This window comes from Pleurodeles waltl, chromosome 9 (genome assembly GCF_031143425.1).
Source record: "Pleurodeles waltl isolate 20211129_DDA chromosome 9, aPleWal1.hap1.20221129, whole genome shotgun sequence".
Taxonomy (NCBI): domain Eukaryota; kingdom Metazoa; phylum Chordata; class Amphibia; order Caudata; family Salamandridae; genus Pleurodeles; species Pleurodeles waltl.
This window is the reverse complement of record NC_090448.1, coordinates 550,906,337-550,928,898: the sequence shown is the minus strand read 5'-3', so window position 1 is coordinate 550,928,898 and position 22,562 is coordinate 550,906,337. Positions and strand designations below refer to the sequence as shown.

Here is a 22,562-nt window from a genome sequence, read left to right as displayed (position 1 = left end):
CTCTTGGGAATTGTCCCCTGAATGAACCACGTAACCCCCTCCTCTGGTATTGTCACTGGTAGGTGGGTTTTGTTTGAGAGGTGGTTGCCTCTGAGGGTTGCTGTCTAAACCCTCCCCTAAATTGTGGTTTTCTAAATGTTCCCCTATACTGGGAAAATAGAGTGCGCCCATGGCTTTGGCCGTGTCAGTGTCCTCCTTCATTTTTTCGATGGCGGTGTCCACCTCCGGCCCAAATAGTTGCTGCTGGTTAAACGGCATGTTTAACACAGCCTACTGTATTTCAGGTTTGAAACCTGAACTTCGTAGCCAGGCATGCCTCCTGATTCCAGAGTCCAGTGCCGAACGGATCTGGTTGTTGGAGATGGCTGGTCCTTCCTCAACCACCTGTTGAGCCAGTTTCTTATATTCTTTCAGTAGATGAATGAATGATATCATTCATTTCATCCCAGGGGGCTTGGTCGTAATGGGCGAGGAGGGCCTGTGAATTCGCGATACGCCATTGGTTGGCAGCTTGCAACACCACTCTCTTCCCCGCTGCGTCAAAGTTAAGGCTTTATCAGGAGGTGGTGCATCCCCTGATGATTGCGAGTTTGCCTGCTTCCTTGCAGCTCCCACTACTACAGAGTCCGGATGGAGCTGCTGTGTAATGAACACAGGGTCCGACGGGGGTGGTTTATATTTTTTCTCCACCCGCGGTGTGATGGCCCTTCCCTTGACCGGCTCTTGAAAGACTTGTTGTGCATGCTTAAGCATGCCTGGTAGCATAGGCAGGCTTTGATATGACGCATGCATGGATGCCAGGGTATTGAAAAGAAAGTCATTCTCCAATGGTTCAGAGTGCATAGTGACATTATGGAATGTCGCAGCCCTGGCTAGTACTTGTGTATAGGAGGTGCTATCCTCTGGAGGAGATGGCTTTGAGGGGTAGCACTCAGGGCTGTTGTCTGAAACCTGTGGGTCGTAGAGGTCCCAGGGATCTACATCGTCCTGTGTTTGCACAGTATGTGTGGGTGACTGTGCCGTTGGCGTGCCACATGGCGACCTTGTCCTTTGTGGCAAATGTGGTGGCGATATTTCTGGTGAGAAATGTGGAGTTGGTGACTTTTCTCTAGCCACTTTTGCTCTTGGCTGATCAGTTTCAGTCTCTGCCTGTGTGTGAAAAGCCAATTTCCTTTTAAATTTGAGAGGAGGGATAGTTTGAATTTTTCCAGTATCCTTCTGGACCTGTAATCTTGATTGACTTTGATCAAACTCCTCCACATCCAACTCCTGTTCAAACCTGTGCCTCTCTTTAAGTTGTTTGGAGTGCCCATGTTCTTCAGTGTAAGAAGTCTTTTTCGGCTCAGAAGCCGGCTTTCTCAGCACCAAAATACCCATGGTCACGGTTGGCCTCGGCTCTGAAAGGCTCTTTCGAGGCTTAGTGGTTTCGACCAGTCGATGTCGACTTTTTTCAACGCTGGTTTCTCAACTCGAGTCGGAAGACTTCATCACGATTTTGGCCTTTTTCGGTGCCGAAGATGTTGCTTGGTCACCACTCTTTTTGTGGGTCGAGCCATGGCCTTCAGGCAGTGGCGCCCCCGAGGCCTTTTGCTTTTTTGGCTGACCTTGGGGTTGGGTCGGGGCAGGCGTACTCACTTTTTGTCCCGCTGTCGGTCTCTGTAGGAGTCGTCTGTTTCCGATCCCTGGATAGAGATAGCCATCTCCTGCTCTTCGACGTCAAGGTGTTGCGCCGATTTCTACGCCATCTGTAAGCACCTCGCCCTCCGATCTCTCAAGGTCTTTTTCAACCGAAAGGCCTTGCAGGCCTCGCAGGTATCCTCCCTGTGCTCCGGTAACAGACACAGATTACAGACCCGATGCTGGTCTGTATAAGGATACTTGGCGTGGCACGTCGGACAGAAACGGAAGGGGGTCCGGTCCATGAGGCTTCGACGACTGGTATGGTCGGGCCGACCAGGCCTTGGCTGGGCGCGGAAGCCCCTAAGGGCCGCCGAAGCGGTTGTCTCATCGGTGCTGATGTATCTATAGGAAATCGGTCCCGAACGCAACAATACCAATGGATTTTCGATGATTTTAATACTTTCCCAATTTGAATCACGGAGCGAAGAGGAACACGTCCGAGCCCGATGGCGGAAAGAAAACAATCTAAGATGGAGTCGATGCCCATGCGCAATGGAGCCGAAAGGGAGGAGTCACTCAGTCCCGTGACTCGAAAAGACTTCTTCGTAGAAAAACAACTTGTAACACTTCGAGACCAACACTAGATGGCAGGAACAGTGCACAGCATGTGTATCTTCAGCGACACATGCCATTGAACACCCATCTTCACATTTAGTTTTTACTCACTCAACTCCCTGTTCCTCAACTCCTTATTCCTACAGGAGTAATATGTTGGTGTTACAAACTGCCCTTTGCTAATTTTATTAACCGTAAAGAGATGGCGAGTAAACACTTGAAGATTCAAATATATTCTTGAATTTCTCTTGGATACTTAAAAAGAGCTGCATTTTTAAATACAAGCAAGATGCATACGTACGCCACAAAATGACTAGCTAAAACATTACTAAAACCTTTGCGAAGGCGTTCTATTTTGTTTTAAAACAATTTAGAACATTTTATACTAAACCACAGCTCACACAACCAGGCTTAGAAATACTTACTAGCCAGAATAAGCTGCTGCTTTGTCAACTTGGTCCCAGTAGTTGGTAGAAAGTTGAGCTCCAATAGGGCCAACTAAAACAGGAAAACAGGAATAACATTATTCTTTCAATGTTTATTTACTACTTCAGTGGCAGACATACTCAAAACATTAATGCACAATGCTAGATTACATCTGTATTCATAAAACAGAACAAATGCATTTTTGTTGCTAGGCAAAGAAAATGATCACAATATCGTAGACCCTTACTCGATTTAGTGGACACAGCCACTACATGGTCTGCTCTTCAGTACCTTCAAAAAACTTGGCAAGAACTGAAACAGCGCGAAGTTGGAGAGTTTGGCTGTTTCAGAAAGAGCGAGCCAAAAACTGCAGCAAGCATTGTGCTTTCTGCAGATAATGAGAAAATCACAAGAAAAAGCAGATTCTCAGATCCAATCGTGTCTGGCATGATAGATTCTGGATTAAGCTCCAAACAAGAAATGGTCCTCAGCAGAGTTAGATACAGCATCAAAAACCAGTAGAGTTGGAAATGTTTGCATTATATGAAATACCTATGTTGCAGCTAAGAATGGCTACCTGATTTACAATATCAGATATAACTCCCCCTAAAACAGGAACAGCTTCAGTGCGACCAAAATGGTTGTAGTAAAGAAAGATTATTTTCAGAAGACTCAGTTGAAACCAGCAAGAAAAAGCTTGTGCGGTAAAGGGAATGCTGAATACAAGCTTAATCAAACATTCTCAGGAGCTTCAGTGCCTAAAATGGCATTGAATTAGGTGGCTAAAAGTGGGGTTCAAAAACTCATACTTGTCCTTAACGACAGGGACATCATTTTTGTCTGAGGAGTCTTGCTGCCCATACAACCACAGCTGGAATACAGATTCAGAGAGATATTTCTATCAAAACTGAAGAGGATACGGGCGCAATTCATGCATAGTAGGTGCGATGCAGTCAGACAAAGCATGCACAGGGGGCCACAGGGCAAGCAAAGTTTACTGGGCAAGGACCGTGTCGATTGTGGTTGTTTGTCTATTGTCCAAGGGTTCATCCTACTAGGCCTACAACACATTTTCTGTAATTGACTCGCAGTGTAGAAAAGGCAAGCAGTCAAAGGCTTCCCAGGGTGGTAGTTTATGTAGAGACCCAAGGTTAAACAACAGGCACAATAATTCATTGTCCAGCCCAGTGCAGTTCTTGTAAAATGGGAATTATACTAATCATACCAACAAAAAAAAAAAACTACACACAAAGGTTAATCACCACAAAGTTGCAGACAGCGCACTCCGAGGTGGGGTATTTACATACAAATCTGACTAGTGTAATGTGCAGGTATGGGTCCACTAGAGATGCAGACGAGCAGGATCCCTGATTCTGTGACCAGTCCATCTCTATTTCCATTGATAGACAGTAATCTTAAAGCAGGATCAGTGTTACAGCAACAATCCCACTGAAATATTAGTAAAGTTTGCCATCAATGATCAGTTAAGGTAATTGGTTTACCTGGAAATAAGTTGTTTGTTAGGCTTAAGCACAAGCATGCAGGCCACAGCTACACATACAAGCACATGCTCTCACTTGCGCAGTGACTTGGACAGGTGCCCATACGTCCTCTTCGGACAGGTTCTGGTGCAGGGGCAGCCACTCTGGTGGAGTCTGCTCCGAGCAGGTAGGTTATGGCACTCCTAGATTTGGCCTCTCATCTGGCCTGAAGTAGTGGGGGCTTCCGGTACCAGAGCATAGAAAGAGACAACAGAAATCTGTTGCTCTCCTTTGGTGGCATTTGGGGTGATGGGATTGGTTCAGCTCACACTGCTTAAACATAGAAACCCTCAGAGGGAGCCAAGAGAAATTCTGGCAGAAACCAGTCCACTCTGAGCAGTCACTCTTCAGGGCTCGGCAGCAGGGCTTCTTCTGGAATTCAGCACCGGCGAGTGCCAGATACACTTCTCATCCTTCTAAGCAGACAGGCACCCAGGTCACAGGCAGACTCACAGCTCATTCCTTCCAGCACGATGCAGCAACTTTATGTGTGGTACCCCCACCTCTAGAAGACTGACCTGTCTGAGGGATAGTAGCCTGAGATCTCAGTAGTTATTTGATTGCCCCGTAGAACACTCCTGTCCATGTCTTGGAAAACTTTAAAGTGGAACTAAGTGAGGTAGTTTGGGAACCACATTTAAACACAATTGAGTAAATTGATGCAACTATCAATGCCATTGGAACGAGTTTGGAGTTCCTCTTTTGCATATTTGATACTCTTTTCACAGTACAGACAGTCTTTCTAAAAGGCAATGAGTCACAAGAGGGAGTGACAATGCTGGTTGTGAGCAGGAGTACCCAGAACATGATGATCATGATGGATGAAGCCTCTAAACCTGGCAACCCTTAGCCTTCCTAAACTAACACTCAGGGAGATTTCGGCCAAGAGCTCGCTCCCCCACGTCCGCAGCACCACCTTGCTGTGTCCGTGTCCCTGACCCCCGCCCACGCTGCTGCTAGCGTGTTCGAGGCCCGTCTAGTGGGCTCCTGGTAAGCTTTGTGCCGTTTTCACTGTATTTGTGACTGTATTCTGTGCCCTGCTTTAATCTGCCTTTTGGCCCCTTTTGCGTCGCTAGACTCGTGTGCATTGTGCCGTTTTCGCCGTATTTGTGACTGTATTCGGTGCCTTGCTTTTTTGTGCCTTTTGCTCCATTTGTGTTTTGCTTCCATTTGTGCCTTTTTTAACCGCTTTTTCGCCCCTTGCCGCTTTCCCCTGCCTCCCTGCGGCTCGCCCCCCTCGCGCCCCCATTCGCCGCTCCCTCCCGCCTCCCAGATGCTCCTCCCGCCCCCCTCCCTTCTTAATGGCTGGCGCTGCGCGTACGCGCCGGAGGCGCGCCAGAGGCAAGCCGTCTGCGCCCGTCCGCACCTGGACCGCGCCCAGCGCCACCCCCCCTGGTCCGCACGCCCCCCCGCACCACTAGACGTCGCTACTCGGCCAACCAACTTAGCGCCCTCAACCCAGGCCGCTCCACAACATGTTTCCAGTCTTCTCCAAAGAACACCAAGGGACCCTTCTCCTGCCTCGCCTGCAACTTCATCTGCGACAGAACAAGGAAACCTGCCGCAACCGCAACAAACCACCTCCACTGCATACTCCTCAACACACGCTGCGCACGCCATCGAGCTCTGGGACCTGCTCGACACCACCACCCCAGACGTAGCCTTCCTGACCGAAACCTGGTGGAACGACTCCTCAGCACCTGACATCGCCATAGCCATCCCGGACGGCTACAAGATCACCAGAAGAGATCGTCCCAACGGAATCAGAGGAGGAATAGCCATCGCCCACAAATCCACCCTCAAAATCCACACCCATACGGACAACACTCAAGACCGCCGAACACCTACACTTCCTGATCCACACTGACCCCAACACCACCCTCAGGGGAACGCTCATCTACCGACCCCCAGGACCACGAGCACCCTTCAGCGACTCCATCGCAGACCTCACGAGCACCCACGCGCTCACCTCTACGGAGTACATCTTCCTGGGAGACCTCAATTTCCACTTGGAGAACAACAACGAAGCCAACACCACATCCCTGATCGACAACCTCTCCAACCTCGGCCTCAGACAACTGGTCAACGCACCCACCCACATCGCCGGCCACACGCTCGATCCGATCTTCTCCGCAAGCAACCACGTCACCTTTAGCCACACCACCGAACTCCACTGGACCGACCATTACTGCATCCACTTCACATTCAAGAAGCACACCGAACACCACCGCACCCAACCACCACCTCACCGCCGCTGGAGCAAAGTCACCGAAGACCAACTGACCAGCACCCTTGCCCAGAACCCGCCCACCGACTCCACCAACCCAGACACCGCCGCTCTCAACCTACAACAGTAGATTAACGACTGCGCCAACACCCTCGCACCACTCAAGAGGTCCACCGACAACCAAGGAAAGAAAAAAGCCACCTGGTTCACTGACTAACTCCTCACCTCCAAACGCACCTGCCAGAAACTAAAGAAGAAATGGCTCCTCGAACACACACCCGACAGCCTGGCAGCCCACAAGGAGGCCACCCGCAAGCACTACCAGCTAATCCGACTCGCCAAACGTTCCCACTTCACAGAACGCCTGAACAACAACGCACACAACAGCAAAGAACTCTTCTGCATCGTGAAAGAGCTCTCCAAACCCAGCGCCAACGACATCCCACCATCCCAAGAACTCTGAGACGCCCTGTCCACCTTCTTCTATCAGAAGATCACAGACATCCACGACAGCCTCAACACCACGCCTCCGCCAGACCCCACCCCCGACAACCCCACCTGCGCCAACCACCTCACCGCCTGGACCCACGTAGACGACACTGAAACTTGCAAGACCATGAACTCCACCCACTCAGGATCCCCTTCAGACCCACGCCCCCACCACATCTACAACAAAGCCGACTACCATCACCCCCCAACTTCGAAAGATCATCAACCTATCCTTTGAAACCGCGACTTTCCCAAACAGCTGGAAGCACGCCGAAATCCACGCCCTCCTCAAGAAACCCAAGGCAGACCCCAACGACCTCAAAAACTTCCGCCCGATCTCCCTCCTCCCCTTCCCAGCGAAGGTCATCGAGAAGACAGTCAACGCTCAGCTCACCCACCACCTCGAGGACAACTCCATCCTGAACCCCTCCCAGTCCGGTTTCAGACGCAACCACAGCACCGAGACTGCTCTCCTCGCCGCCACAGATGACATCAGACAGCAAATGGACAACGGCGAAACATCAGCCCTCATCCTCCTGGACCTTTCCGCAACCTTCGACACGGTTTGCCACCACACCCTACTAACACGCCTCCACGAAGCCGGAATTCAAGAAAAAGCCCTCAACTGGATCTCCTCCTTTCTCTCCGGCAGAACCCAGAGTCCGACTCGCACCCTTCCACTCCGAAGCCACCAACATCATCTGCGGCGTACCCCAAGGCTCCTCTCTAAGCCCGACGCTGTTCAACGTCTCCTACTCCTACTCCTACACCGACGACACCCAGCTCATCCTCTCCCTCACCAAAGACCCACACACCGCCACAGCCAACCTCCACGAGGGAATGAAGTCCATCGCCGAGTGGATGAGAAATAGCCACCTGAAGTTGAACTCCGACAAGACGGAGGTCCTCATCCTCGGACGCACCCCCTCGGCCTGGGACGACTCCTGGTGGCTCACCGCGCTGGGACCACCTCCAACACCAGCCAACCACGCACGCAACCTAGGTTTCGTCCTCGACTCCGCCCTCACCATGTCCAAGCAGGTCAACGCAGTTTCCTCCTCCTGCTTCAACACCCTCTGCATGCTCCGTAGAATCTACAAATGGATCCCGACGGAAACCAGAAAAACAGTGACCCAGGCCCTCGTCAGCAGTAGACTAGACTACGGCAACGCACTCTACACAGGCATCCCAGCAAAAGACATCAGACGCCTCCAATGCATCCAAAACGCCTCCGCCCGACTGGTCCTCGACGTACCCCGCCAATGCCACATCTCCCTCCACCTGAAAGACCTCCACTGGCTCCCCGTGGACAAGAGGATCACCTTCATGCTCCTCACCCACGCTCACAAGCCACTCTACAACGCCGGACCAGCCTACCTGAACAACAGACTCAACTTCTACGTCCCCTCCCGCCAACTCCGCTCCGCCAACCTCGCCATCGTTCCCCACTTCCAACGCAAGACCTCCGGCGGCAGATCCTTCTCCTACCTCGCTGCCAAGACCTGGAATACCCTCCCGACCCCCCTGCGGCAGACCCAGGACCTTCTCACCTTCAGGAGACTCCTCAAGACCTGGCTCTTCGACCAGTAGCAGCATCTTATATTCCTTTTCACACACAGTACTCGACCATGCATCCTTTACACAACATGCACACAGGATTATCAGTGCAATGGTCTGGGTGGTTCTTACAACTAGAATTTTACAAGTGAAGTCAACAGGAACCAGAGGAAAAAGGTCTTGTCTGTGTTACATTTGAGAAAACAATTTGCTGCCACAGGGATTTATTAAGCGCTGAATGAAGCCCTTAATTTGCTTCATAAAGTGGAAGATGAAAACCAACGACACCGATTTCATAAGGGGGGGGGAGCACATTACCTCTCATCCCAGCACAGTTCACCCCATTACATCCTGATAAATGCAGTATGCTAGCTTTACAAGTTGCTGTAGTTTCTCACCAAAGTTGGTACAGGTTATCTCTGGACACATGTTTCTGGGTTTGGCCCTTAATCAGTAGAGAGCAGTGACAGCAAAGAGCAGAGAAAAGTCATCTGGGGTTGCTGGTATGCTGCCCAAGTTTTCCCAGATCACAGATACACCTGTGTGACTGTGAGTGGCACTGTGAGCCAAGAGAAATTTGGCAGCATTTCCAGCAACTCCAGATGAATTGTCTTTGCACTCTACTACTTCTGTACTCTACTGATGAAGGGCTAAACCCAGAAACACGTGTCTAGAGATATACAGCAATGTCTGCAACAACTCTGGCGAAAAACTACAGCTAATTTTGAAGTAAGCGCTAATTGTGAACTGCATTCACGGGATGCAAAGGGGCGAACTGTGCTGGGATGTGAGGCGGTATGCTCCTAACCTCTCTTCTGTTTAAAAGGCTCCCTTGACCCAGCAAGCTGGTGAGCGTTGGAAATGCACATGTGTGCCTGTGAGTGGTGCTGTGACCTGAGAGGAACTTGGCAGCTTTTCCAGCAACCCCAGATTAATTGTCTTTTCTCTCTACTACTTATGCTCTCTACTGATGGAGGGCTAAACCCCGAAACACTTATCTAGAGATATACAGCAATGTCTGCACCTACTTCGGTAAAAACCACAGCTAATTATGAAGTAAGCTCTAATTGTGAACTGCATTTACTAGGATGCAAAGGGGCAAATTGTGCTGGGATGTGAGGAAGTGTGCTCCCAACACCACTTCGGCACTGATTTCATATTCAGCTGGTATTACACAGAACACAACCAGACAGAGTAAACTGTTCGGAGATGCCTCTGAACTGGAGATGAGATTCTACCTCTTTATACAAAGACAAGCATGAGTGCTTTGAAAATCTTTATTTTAAGTTCAAAGTTCAACACATTCAGCGATAATGTGTGGCTAGATCAGTCTGCGGTGTATCCAAACAGGACCATGAGAATGAGCACGCTTTACACATATTACGAAAATACAAATAAAGACAAATCACCAAGTGTCAAGAGCCGTCCCAGGTCAGAAATGTTTCTTTCTCCAGCTCACTTGGTCGGATTGTCTTGTCTTACAGTTTGCTGGGGAAACAACTGGGAATAACACTCACAGGTATGGACCGGGTAAACACACTTCAATGTGTGGGAAAGCCTTGAGAAATGCCCTCCTGACGTTTCAGCAATTTAGTGACCTCCAATGCTTGTATTTGTCCCCAGCCAGACTACATTATAGACTCCCCATAGTTCCTGATATGTCCCTTCGATGTGCAGGCCCAAAGGCCACATTTACACATATCGTATGGTCATGTACAGTTATTGGAGATTACTTGGTTAAAATTACAGACATACTTTCAACTTGGACAGGTAAGCAGCAATTATGAGATGTTGAGACCTACCTTCAGAGTTTTATTCCACGGCCCATGACCAATAAAATAACATCTCAATTTCTAGATTTGGCATTGCTGAGAGTAAAGCGGGCCATAGCAATTAACTAGAAATTGAGATGTAATTTTATTGGTCATGGGCCGTGGAATAAAACTCTGAAGGTAGGTCTCAACATATAAGTGCAAGCACATGAAATCTATGAATGGAGGTCAGAACTTTTCAAGTGGGCACAGGACGAGAATGCTACGACCTGTATCATACATTTTCGTCAGAGGAGAGCAGTTAATTGATTGGGATCCTAACCTACTCCAGATCTAACCAAAATCGTCAACAAGGCACCCTGTTGTGCTGTGATATTTTTAAAACGTTATCTTCAACATTAGTCTAAGAATGCACATAGTATTTAACATTTTGTTTCTGTTTTAATAATCATCATTACAAAGTAACACACATCTCTTGCTCAACTTGTTATTAATGTTTCATGGCATCGGCTCGGTTCACAGACTAATGCTAATTTGGCCCACTTGGCAACATATAAAACATACAAAACTCAGGGGGGTATTCAATCCTTTTATATCAGTCAAATAGTGTTTCAGTGCCCCAGCTTGACACAAGCCTCTTTGAACAAAGTGGGTAAAGCGAGATGGGAACGTAAATAAATTAAACAAAAGGTGCAGTAAATTCTTTGATGCACTGCTGAAATCCGTGGCGCCCGACTCCTCATACACAACAACCACCAACTGTGATGCAGAAGAACTGAAAGAGAAGTGGGCCAACTATCTAAGAGAGAACTAATTGATCAAGAATATTGTTGTGGCCCCCAATGTGTGTGGTCAAGGCGTCCAGAAAAGCAAGACTCAAACCAATTTAATTCTATAATTTGCACCTACCTAACATCAGGATGGCTGCATAAAATGTATCCTGGGGGTTCTCATAACTGCCACAGGTGTGGACATGTCTTCAATCCAGTGTCGTTTGGAAAAAAAGTTCCTAGTCAAGTAGCCAAACTGACAAACAAACAGAATTTATGTAAACCCAAAATTGTGTTGATAGGGATTGCTGCCCAGGCTCAAAGTGGGGAACGCAACGTGCAAATTCTTATGTTTAGGAATGTTGCTTCCTTAAAGAGCAATAGAAATGAACGGCAGGTAGCTACATGTACCCATCATAGTGTATGTAGGTCTCACCATCTGAAGTGAGCAACAGTGTAGTTAAGGTAGACACATTATGTCACCGAAAAGCCGGCAAGAAGACAATAACCATGTTTTGGGAAAACTTGTTTATTAGCAGCCAAACCAGATGATAGACCACAATGCAAACGCTAACCCATGGTTGTTTTCATGACAACAGCATGCCTTAAAGAAGCCTTGCAGTATTGTGGAAGAGCCTGTATCTATATTGAAGCATATATAAGATTAAATTACTCTGATTTGTACCTGCAAGCTAAAAATCACAATAGGTCCCGATTAACCTGAACCCAGTGACTAACCAAAGTTATTATTTTTCATTTTGCCGAAACTAGTTATGTTAACACACTGGGCAAACAGTGGTCCAGTCTTTGGTTTGCTGTTCCATATATTAAATGGAAAAAGTTTAACGATAATAAAAAGAACACATCTCTCTCATTTCCTCGTTACTGTACAACATAACGACTAAGTTATAGGTCCAGATATTGTACAGCTACTGCCACCCGGATAGACTCAAACTATTATACTAGCGTTTCCTGGACAAGATGATTCTCTCACACCAGAGAATAGTTTTATTTGTAGGTATTTATAAAGGCACAATATATCATTGAAACCTTATGGCAGCTGATCAAGATGGATAAATAAGACACATAATATAAAGACAGATTAAATGTTACATAGTTTCATAAAAGGCAATGTCTTCTGATTTCTAATGACTGTAAGGAAAACATAAGTGACTAAACTTTGAGGAAGAGAACTATATGGAGTGAGGTGGCCCAGATGTGATCTGAAACTTATTTGGAGGTATGTAGTGCTTTGTGGTCAATGATTAGAATTTTAAATCAGCATATTTCTTCAACTGGTCCCCAATGAAGAGCTTCGAGGCTTTGTCAGACGAAGTGCTGATGGCCACTATTGGCAATTCTAGCAACACAAACAAGCATTTGCTGTGCAGTAGGTCTCACATTTACTTGAGTTGGAGCCCTGCCACATATTTTTGTCCTTTCTGCCACATAATGCAAGTGGCCCTGCATGTAACTAAAGGGCTAATAGGCCTACTGGAATATTTTTTTAAACAAGGCTTTTAAAACACAAACTACTTCCAGGTGCAAAACGTATTTACGTGGCAGCTGGTACAGGTGACATTGCCCAAAGGCCAATGAATAAATAATTTGACTCCAAGAATGCGTGCTTTCTGGATCACTGTCCCTTTACTGCAGTCTGGGGAGTCGAACAAAATGCCCATGATTTTTCACACTCGAGGAGAGCATCTCACATTATATTAATGGTCCTTAGTTAGTCTTCAACTGAAATATTAGTTGTAAAATATTAACCACTGTACAGCATGATCAACTGCAAGCTCTCCTCGAGGTTAGTTTTATAAATACATGCACATACAGCTCAAGTTTCACAGACTCAAACGTGTGTAGTTCATCTAGTCAGGTTTCTGTTTTGTATTCGCAGCTTGCATCATGTTATAAAAATGAAACTACAAGTCCCAGAACACAAAGCAGAAACAAACTAAGTCACGTTTTGAAATAGGGAGCTGGACAACTCTACAAATATTACTCCAAGGGCTGGCTGCCAATTTTACGATATTACAGATGGAATGCCCTGTTTAATAGTAATGTATCCTAGTAAAAACAACGCAAAGCCTGGATTTCGGCATCGTACCAAACTGTTTTCATCACGGACTGCAGCTACAGCTCATGAGCTGGGGCTGTCTACCTGCACAGGGTTTGGAAGCCGGTACAGTGCACAAATTTCAAAGATTTTTATTAAGGAGTTCAGTAAAGTTGTAATATTGCGCACAAACAAATAACTCACTATTCCCGGAGGCCCAAAAAAACAAAAATCTTCAAAGCAGAAAAAAGCTTTAAAGCGGTATGCAGTAACACAGCTGCTGCATATAAATGTTAAAGTACTAAATACTGAGGCAACGTAATATTAAAGCTATATTGGTCCTATATATGTCTAGTCACTCTTGGCCCTTCAGTTCACTGTTACATCTGATTTTTCCATTTGTGAAATTTTTCTATTTAGGGTGCATCTCTGGAAGATCACAAAGTGCATATAATGTAAGCATGTCAAAAAGGACTCTGGCGATTAATGTTCTTTCTGGAGAAAAAAACTACTTTTGTCAAGTGGAAACGCACAGGGTTAATATAACTGCAGCAAAGAACGTGTACTAAGCAGATAAGAGTGCATATAATGAAAAAAATTCAAAATAACTCTGGTGATTAATGTTCTTACGGGAGAGCGACAGGTTTATATTTCCGCCTCTGGGTCAAATCTTGACTATGAAGTCACTCATGCTATGTGTCCTGGTGACCCTTTGTTTAGTCCACGCTCCCTACTCCCTGCTTCTGATTCCACAGTCGTCATTTCCCACACTGGACACAGTGACATCAGCCTACAGGTTGCTCGGGCAAGACAGGCGACGGTTCATTTCAACACACCTTAGGAGCCTGGAAGCGCTAGCGCTAATAAAAAAAAAAGATATATATATTTTCCATGCATTACTCGAGAAGGTAATCCGGTAACCTACAGATCACGCGAATACAAGCCAAAAGCAAAAATGAAATGACTCTTATTAGGTGACAGTGTAAACTAGTTCGTGCTCGAAGCGATGCGAGCACCATGATGGCTGCGGAGCACAGGCAAAAAAAAAAACCAAGTAGTTCGCACACGATGAAGTATAATTGACAATCGTGTAATTATCACTGTAACAGGGTCAAGCGTAAAGCATTTACCAATGACATCAAGTGAAAACAATAGATTTAACCAACATCTGTGACTGGGGGTGAATGCTTGATTTGTTCATCCTTCTGTCCATCACCTGTTGTTTTTTTCAATTGGTGATGAGCCAAGTAGCTGCGTTTTACAGGACCTATAACAATATCTTAAGAAAAACAGGACTTAATAACTTGAAGGAGAGAGACGGAAAATGACGGATTGGCAAAGTCAAGACCAAAGTAAAAAAAATTCATGGCTGGGTTTATAGTAGATGTCTTAAGCTCTAATTAGGATTTGGAGTAAAGTTGTCAAAAGCAGCCATACTAGTGTGCTCTTTAAAGCAGATCGGAACTGGAGAAGGCTGGGTTGGGGACGCAGTGCAATCTTTAGACAACCAGCCTATTTTCTGGGGAAAGCTATCATCAAGAACACAGGACTGAAGCAGGAGCTTGTATGATTGAGGAGGACAGCCAAGTGTGCAAAACTCAGTTTTTACAATGTTAACACAACAGTACAAAGTGTGTTGTAATTCATACAAGGCAGGATAATGTTGAGTATTAGAGCAATGTGTTTTAGCTGCAAAAATGCATCATCCAGAATACCAGCATATAGCTGGGCATTGTCTATGGAGGTGCGAAAACCAGCCCACAAGAAATAAGAAGGTCTAAAAAGGTAAATACTACTGAGAATGGAGCATTAAGGGGATATGAATGTAGCAGTCATGATGAAAGCAGAAAACAAACTTTGATAAACTTAAAACTCACAGTTGAACTTGAACTTCAATTTAAGGACTGATGGGGGAGTCAGGACCTATTTAATGATTGATGGGGAAAGCAGGCCACAGCCTATAGTCAGGGAATGAACTGATAATATCAAAGGATAGCAAAGCCAGACTAGAGATCAAGCGATATCTAGAGGCCATAGCTTTTTGAATCTAATAATCAGAGGAGATTGTCTGACAATGTAATCATTGCTCTCAGTGCACTGCCTTTCAATAACAATATTCACAGGGATTCACCGTAGTGTGACTGGAAAGATAAGAGTGAAAAAGAAAAGATATCAAATAATCCAATATTTTGCCGACACAGGTTGGTAGCTTGCTGCTGTGATCCTCCAGTATTATGCAACAAGAACTTCATCTGGATTCTATGTCAAGACCGGAGGAGACTATTATGCTCATCTTTCTTCACTTTAATTAAACGGCACCCTTAATAAACTACCTTTGCCGGGAAACCATTAGGGTCATAGATTTATTATTTATTTTTTTTTAAATAAACATATTTCATATAGTCCATTTTCTCAGTTTATGCCATCTCTTTTGAGTTAAGCGACTTTCATTGTCTCCTCAATTTTGATGTAAAGATTATTTGCTTTGGTGTTTTATAGTGATTTTTATAGTTGCTCATGATTTGAGAGCTTAACAACTTTGCTTTTCAGGTAACTGCAGAAGCGTGTCTCAGTGCTCCTCAAGTGTCCATGGTTCTGCCCGCCAGCTTCTAGAGGCTGCTCAGAGACAAGTGAGACCCTCCCAGGGCTCCGCAAGCATCACGCATGGTTTCTGTGGCGCATAGGAGGTCATATCGTGAAGCCTTGGCCTACCGCAGTAGATGTTCAGTTTTTCAGAGTGATGACCCCTTTCACAGCATTATTTTGGTGCAAGTGCCTGCAGGTGTTGAGGCCTTGCTAGTTCTTCATTTTGAGGCTTGGTAAGTCAACAGGGGCAAGGCCCCAGTTTGCAGGCAGTGATCAATTGTCAATGTTAGGGCTTCTCAGCCTGCTTGAGTCCTACAGGAGCATTTTGCTCTTACTCTGCTGTTAATCCCTCAAACACCACTGGGACCAGCCCAGGCTGTCATGCCCTCTGAATTGAGGTAGTGTGTGGGCCCATTATCGTGAATCCCTGACTTTCCAATCAGGCCTTGGAAAAATCACTAGAAGTGGGGTTGAGTAACTTGAATAATCTACTCAACCTAACTGAAATGTACTTGACCCGTAAACTGGTCTCCAATTGTGTAATCCTAGGCAAATAATTTATTTTACAGAGCCACCTTTTTCTTCTTTCTCATGTGAGTGCGCCATCAAATATGCAAGTTCAGCATTTCTGCTGTACAAAAAAACCTCTTGTCTCATTAAATACACTAAATGCTTGCTCCATGTATAATAAGAATCTAGCCCAAATATAGGGTACACATGATCCCTAACTAACCTTTTAGTTTACTGGCACTGCCATCAGGGCAGGGGCAGGACTACTTCTCAGTTCATATTTAAATACTCACTTTTAATAAATATGTTACTAAAGCATGATGTGGTCACACACTGCAATTTATAGACAGTAAATTTCCCACTGAAATGCTGGGGTGTGGAATTTAATAAAAGATCTACTTGTCCATAGGACATGTTCATTCATAAATCTACTAGTCCTGTAAAAAAAAAAAAATCTACTTTTCTATTTGGTGCCATGTAGATCGGCGACAAATTCTGGCAGTAATCTCACTGAATAAGAGCTCTAACAATAGCCTCTCTGATTATGCCAGGGCTAACACTATAAAAGGGCTTGAATACGAGCAATTTCCTTATTTTGCCACCTTTACGCATATCTACATGCTGGAGGTAGCAGTGAGCAAAGGTTCCCCGGTTGAAATGCCCTTTTGAGTCAGTACAAACCTGCTAACTTGCATGTTTTACAGGTTTTCATCAGCTCTTCTATAATCCTTTCCCATACTGGTAAAGTTTGGATATTTACTCCTGGGAATGCAGAAGTAAAACTTCTTCCAGAGTTGGGGAAAAAAGTGGTTGGGTGGGATAGTGAACTTGTACGCACTCAACTTATTTTTGAATTAGCAAATCTACACCTGCTAAAATACAGTTTACAGATATTTTCTAGGAATACTATTTCTTGGTCTACTTCTTTAAATTTGTGAAATTTGTAAATCTGCACTAATGTAAAGACATATGCCATGGGTGCACTTTTGTGACAACCGGGTCCCTAATTAGGTCCGGCATTAACCAAGATCTTTTCTTTTTATTAAAATTCTCTCTCTCTCTAGCCATCTATTGGCTGGCTTCACTGTGAGTGATAACAATCTGCCCTTTCACAAGGAGCATATCAGCACAAAAAGTAGTTCTGTTCAGTGTCAGAAACTACTGTGGTGATGTGTGCTTTTAAGACCAAAAAATATTTTGGCCAATGTTTGTTACAACAGTGAGGGCCTGGCAGCTCTCAACAATATATTTTTACAGAAGCCATGTAAAAAAAAAAAAAAAAAAAAAAAAAAAAAAAAAAAAAAAAAAACACAAACACATGCATTGGCAAAACCAAAAGACTGATCACCAACATCAAACCTATTGGCTTTGCCAATGCTTGTTTATTTTCATGTTTGCCACACTCTTGTTAAAACTGGTTTCCCTGATTTTCCATGATGGATATTTTTTGGAAATACTAGCATGCATCAAAACATTTTACTAAACGGTGCTTCAAACGAATAGTACCAAAAATATCACAGTAATTTAGCAAAACGTTTTTTTCCCCCCAGTTGCATTTTTTTGGGAACATTTTATTTTGAAAGCAAAGAATATTCACTTTTGCTTCCAAGCTTCTGCAAATATTTGCATCTAATTAGAGAGCATTCTGGGAGCATTACATGTAGCCTCATAGTGTTAAACTTTGCAGACGTGAGTTCACATGTTTTTTTACTGGAACCACTGTCTGTAGTGCAGTCCAAGCTCACAACATGTATTTAGAGCGTTCACCCTAACAATAAAGGCTTTGCGTTAATGAACCATGAATACAAGCTCAAACAGCATAAACATATGGACACAAATATTACCTCAACTGCAGGCAGTTCCCTTCCCTGCTCCATAATGTGGTACTGTGAACTGACTGACAAAAGGTTTGTGCTGCAGAGGGGGACTATTTGTCCCAAGGACAGAATAAATATGAAAACTTGTCCATAACCCCAAACAATATGTCTTGGGTGTTGAGCTGTAGGAATTCCACACCCCTGAAATGGCCAAAACCTTTCCCAGAAATTTACAGCTTTACTGATAAAACTATATATTGTATTAAAAATAATCTGTGGAAAAAACAAACAGAAAACATTTATCATTTACATAAAGTAAAGTGTTCTGTTTGATTTCATCCCATTAAAATATTTTTTCATCCCACAGAAGTACAGAAAATGGGCTTTCAAACTGCTGAAATATATTTTGAAAGGCTTGTGCAGTTGACTTAGTTACTTAAATATTGTGGGTTACGAAAAATCTGACACCCTGTAGTCTTCCATTTCACAATCTTTGTACAGCAGGTCAGAAAATTCACTTTACAAAATCCTTGAACTCTGCAGTTAGATAATTCAACTGACTTCTGACCTCTTTCTCTGAATACAGAGCACTTGACAAGCTAAAAAGAAGATTTAAAGGCATTTTATTGCTTCTTTGCTTTCTAAGTGAGCAGAACACAGAACCTGTCCTTTGACACCTAGCTAGAATAGGCCAGTACGTTCGAAATTTAGCACTACCTGATAAAATCTGACTCGCCATAGCAAGTGAGCGAGTAGATTTTGAGGCCCGCCTATTAGCCAGGCTTCCTAGGCTCCTTAAGCAGTCAACCATGCAGGAGAGAGATTGTGATTATGTGGAGAAAGAGGCTGTTTTCTTCCTGCCGTTTTGATAAACAGTTTTGCAAGGGAATTCATGAATCCATACAGCAGGCTGCATCTCTGGCCTTGGCGTCCCTAGATCAAAAAAACTGAGAAGCTGGCTAAGGCGCAGCATAACAAAGTCCCACAGCAGACATCCAAGCGCCCTGCAGATCAGGGCATCAATAAGGACGCTTTCAAGCACCAAAAAAAAAAAAATGTGGCTTTCTTATGAGCAAATGGCGGGCTTGTGGAGATACGTTATTGGATCTTGGATATGGCTCAGGAAGCCAAGCACTTAGGCGAGCTCATATCTCTGGAGTTTGTCGTGTTGGGCCCACAGAGCAGTCATATTGTTAGGCAATGCAAATTGCACACTTGCTGCAGAAAGATGGCATTCTATTTTGATCAAGGTTGATCCAAAGGTAGAAGACCTGGCAGTGTCAGAAGAAGGCCCTTCTGGTGTGGGGGTGTGTGTGTGTGTGTGTGTGTTTTATAAAAGGAACTAGGCAAGTTTGCAGAAACCTTCAATTCTTTAGATAAGGCTCAGGCATCCACAAAAAAGCTCTTTTCTGCCAAGATTTTTGTCCGACGTGGGAGGGGGCGCTCGTACGGCTGCTTAAATTCCAACGACTCCCAAAAAGACCTGCAAGCGGAAAGAATATGACACTACAAGGTTTGGCAATATTTACCCCTCCCAATGATTCCAGGGGTTCCGTAAGGGCCAAGAAGATGGTTATGAACGTGTCCAAGGATCTGCCCAAGGTAAGGACTCTCTGTTCTTGCAGGGAACTGGGGAAGGTCGCGTCCAACGCATGGCTCCTTCATACAATCTAAGGTTTTTGACTGGAATTAGGAAGGTGTGGATACTGGGATGATTCCTTTGCAAGGCTGTCTTCCCCATCCATTGGTCTTTACTGATTCATAGATCAAGAGCTGAAAGACTGTTGAGAAAAGGGGCGACTGGGTCTTCAGCTCTTAATCAATCTAGATTTGGCAGCAACATCTTCATTGTTGACAAAAGAGAAGGAGGTCTGAGAGACCTTCTGCGTCAAGGAGATTGGCTGGTCAGTTTGGACCTAAAGGATGCCTATCTAACGATTCCCAACTTTCAGACGCATCACAGGTTTCTGCACCTTCTTTGGGGTTCGAGTTTCAGACCTTTCCCTTCGGCCTGTCTTCCACCCCTTGGTGTATTACCAAGGTACTCAGGCCGGTGGTGGAGTCCATCCACGCCAGAGCCATCCGTTTATGTGGAGTTGACTTAGACGCTCTTCTGCTGATGGATCAGTGTCCATGTATGCTGTATGCATATCTCCAAATGACAGAGGACTTATTAGAGTCTCTGGGACTAGTGACCAACAAAAAGGAATCCCGGTTGGTACAGGCACAACAAACAACTTTTTGGGGCTTTGTAGTCAATTCCCAGGACTCAACTCTTAGTCTTCCTGCCAAGAAGATGGTGAAGGTTTGTCACAAAATCAGGAAAACAATTGCCAGGTCACACTTAACACAGACAACTAGTTCATCAGGTGGGGCTGTTGGCATTCTCCATTCAGGTCATCTTCCCGGACCCTATTCCCTACAAGGTGCTGCAAAGGTATCTTCGGAAAGGCACATCTTATTCAGCAATGTTTCTGATATCGAAGGAGGCCAAAGAGGAGATGCAGTTGTGGTTGACCCACATGGAGGCCTGAAACAGGAGACATTTTTGGTTCCAGGCCGGAAATTGTGATCAAGTCTGATATCAGCAAGTCCGTCTGGGAAGCCAGCTGCAGTGGTGTGTCCACAGGAGGAAAGTGTTCATCTGAAGAGCAATCTGTACATATCAACTGCCTAGAGCTCCTGGCAGGCCCCTTTGCGGTCCGATGTTTGGCACAGGACAGTGAGTTGACTTGTGTTGCTGAAGATGTACAACAGTTCTGCAGTTTGGTATATCAATTTCCTAGGGGCGGGGGGTGTTCCTAGATCAAAGATGCTTGCGATTCTGTCAAAAGGTTTTCGAAACTACTGTCTGGAGCACAACATATAGGTGATGGCAGAATATCTTTTGGGAAATCTGGTTTCCTGTGATGAAGAACTTTCTTGAGATTTTCCAATTCATCTTCCCAGGAGACGAGACATTCGGCGGGGATCCTCATCGTCTGGTGCTAGAGGGAAGTCTCCCCCTCATGGCGTGAAGGAATACAGATGGAAAGTCAGGGGACTTTCGGAAGTAGCTTAGGACATTTTGTCCAAAGCCTGGGCACATGGCATCATTAAGAGATACTGGTCTGCCTGGGGCAGACGGGTGTGCTGGTTTGTGCTGATCCTGTCTCATTAGGAGCGGTTTCTTTAGGGAATTTTTGTCTTCTCTAACGAGTGACTGTATGGTTTGCAGGTCAGTCAAACCTTTCCGTTCAGCTATTTTGGCAGGCCACCTTCCGACAGAGGATTTTCCAGTGGGGGGAGCATCCATCAGTAAGGAAATTGCTGAAGGGAATGACATTGCTGATACCCACTTCTCACCCACGTACCCCATCATGTGGGATGTTAACTCAGTCCTTCATCTGGTTCTGAAATGGCAGAGCAATAAGAATCTGTTTATGAAGCAGTCATCAGCTAAATTTGCCACGTTGCTGTGTTTGATCTCTTGCAAGAGGGTGTCAGAAATCCAGACCCTGGATATTACAGGTAAGATTTTCATCACTGAAGTGGTTAATTTCCATATTACAAGATGAACACAATGTAATTCAAGGGTGGTTTCATGTCTGATGTTTGTGGATGTCCCAAAATTGTCTATGGTTCGATGTCTTAAATAAAGCATTTGAAACTTTGATGGAGGAATCTTGCCTGGTTTTGGAGAGGGGGAGGGGAGCAGAGCTTTTGACAGATTTACGCAAACTGTTCAAGGAGATCTCTTCCCCACCACAGTTAAATATGTCATTCAAGAGGCAGGTATTGACACATTAGGGTTTAGAGCACGTTCAGCAAGAAGTGCTATAGAATCCAAAGCCTTTTCGTTGAGGGCTCGCCTCCGCCTCAAACACATAGTGAATGCGGCTGATTAGTCATCAGAGTCTACTTTTAAGACATTCTATTTTAAACTGGTGGAGGATATCTCTAGCTTAGTGGTGAATAAGCTTTAAACAAGCATAATCCTGGCCTCCGGTCCTGACGTAGAATATAAAATTTCTAGCTATTGTGACGGAAAGTTTCAATTCTATTAAGGACAAGGAGGAGAGGCTTATTCCTCCCAGATCAAGGCTGATTTTTTCCTTCCCAGAGAATGTTGGTGGAGACGTGAAATTCTGGATTACTAAAAAGGACAAAATAAAATGTTCAGAAAAAAAATGCAAGTAGGGAAAAAATGAGTTTAGGTGCTATTACTTTGAAGCGTCATTTAGTAAAATGTATTGATGCATGCTAGTATTTCCCAAAAATATTCCTAAAGGAAAATTAGTGTAGCCGTGTTCAACAAGATTATGGGAAGCATGAAAATAAACAAGCACTGGCAAAGCCAACCGATTCGACATGTTTTGTGAGTCTTTTGGTTTCGTCAATGAGTGTTTTGTTTTGACATGGTTTTGTGTATCACTTTACTGTTGGGGGAGCTGTCAGGCCCACACCTTTGTAACAAACACTGGCAAAAAGGAAAAAAAAGTTTTTGGTGTCAAAAAGCACACATTGCCACCAGTGGCGAAAGAAAAGGCCCGCAGCCTCCCTCCAGTGGGCCCCCCCAGCACAGTACCTACTA

The 22,562-nt window shown here is 45.0% G+C and overlaps 1 protein-coding gene across 1 annotated transcript in view; it reads right to left on the bottom strand.

Annotated features, from left to right (window-relative positions):
- Window positions 1-22,562, bottom strand: part of PSMD8 (proteasome 26S subunit, non-ATPase 8) — a 79,312-nt gene that overhangs the window by 49,800 nt on the left and 6,950 nt on the right. The window contains exon 2 of the mRNA XM_069207483.1: window positions 2,661-2,733. Within this exon, the coding sequence (XP_069063584.1) occupies window positions 2,661-2,733 (73 nt within the window). The remainder of the gene's footprint in view (window positions 1-2,660; window positions 2,734-22,562) is intronic.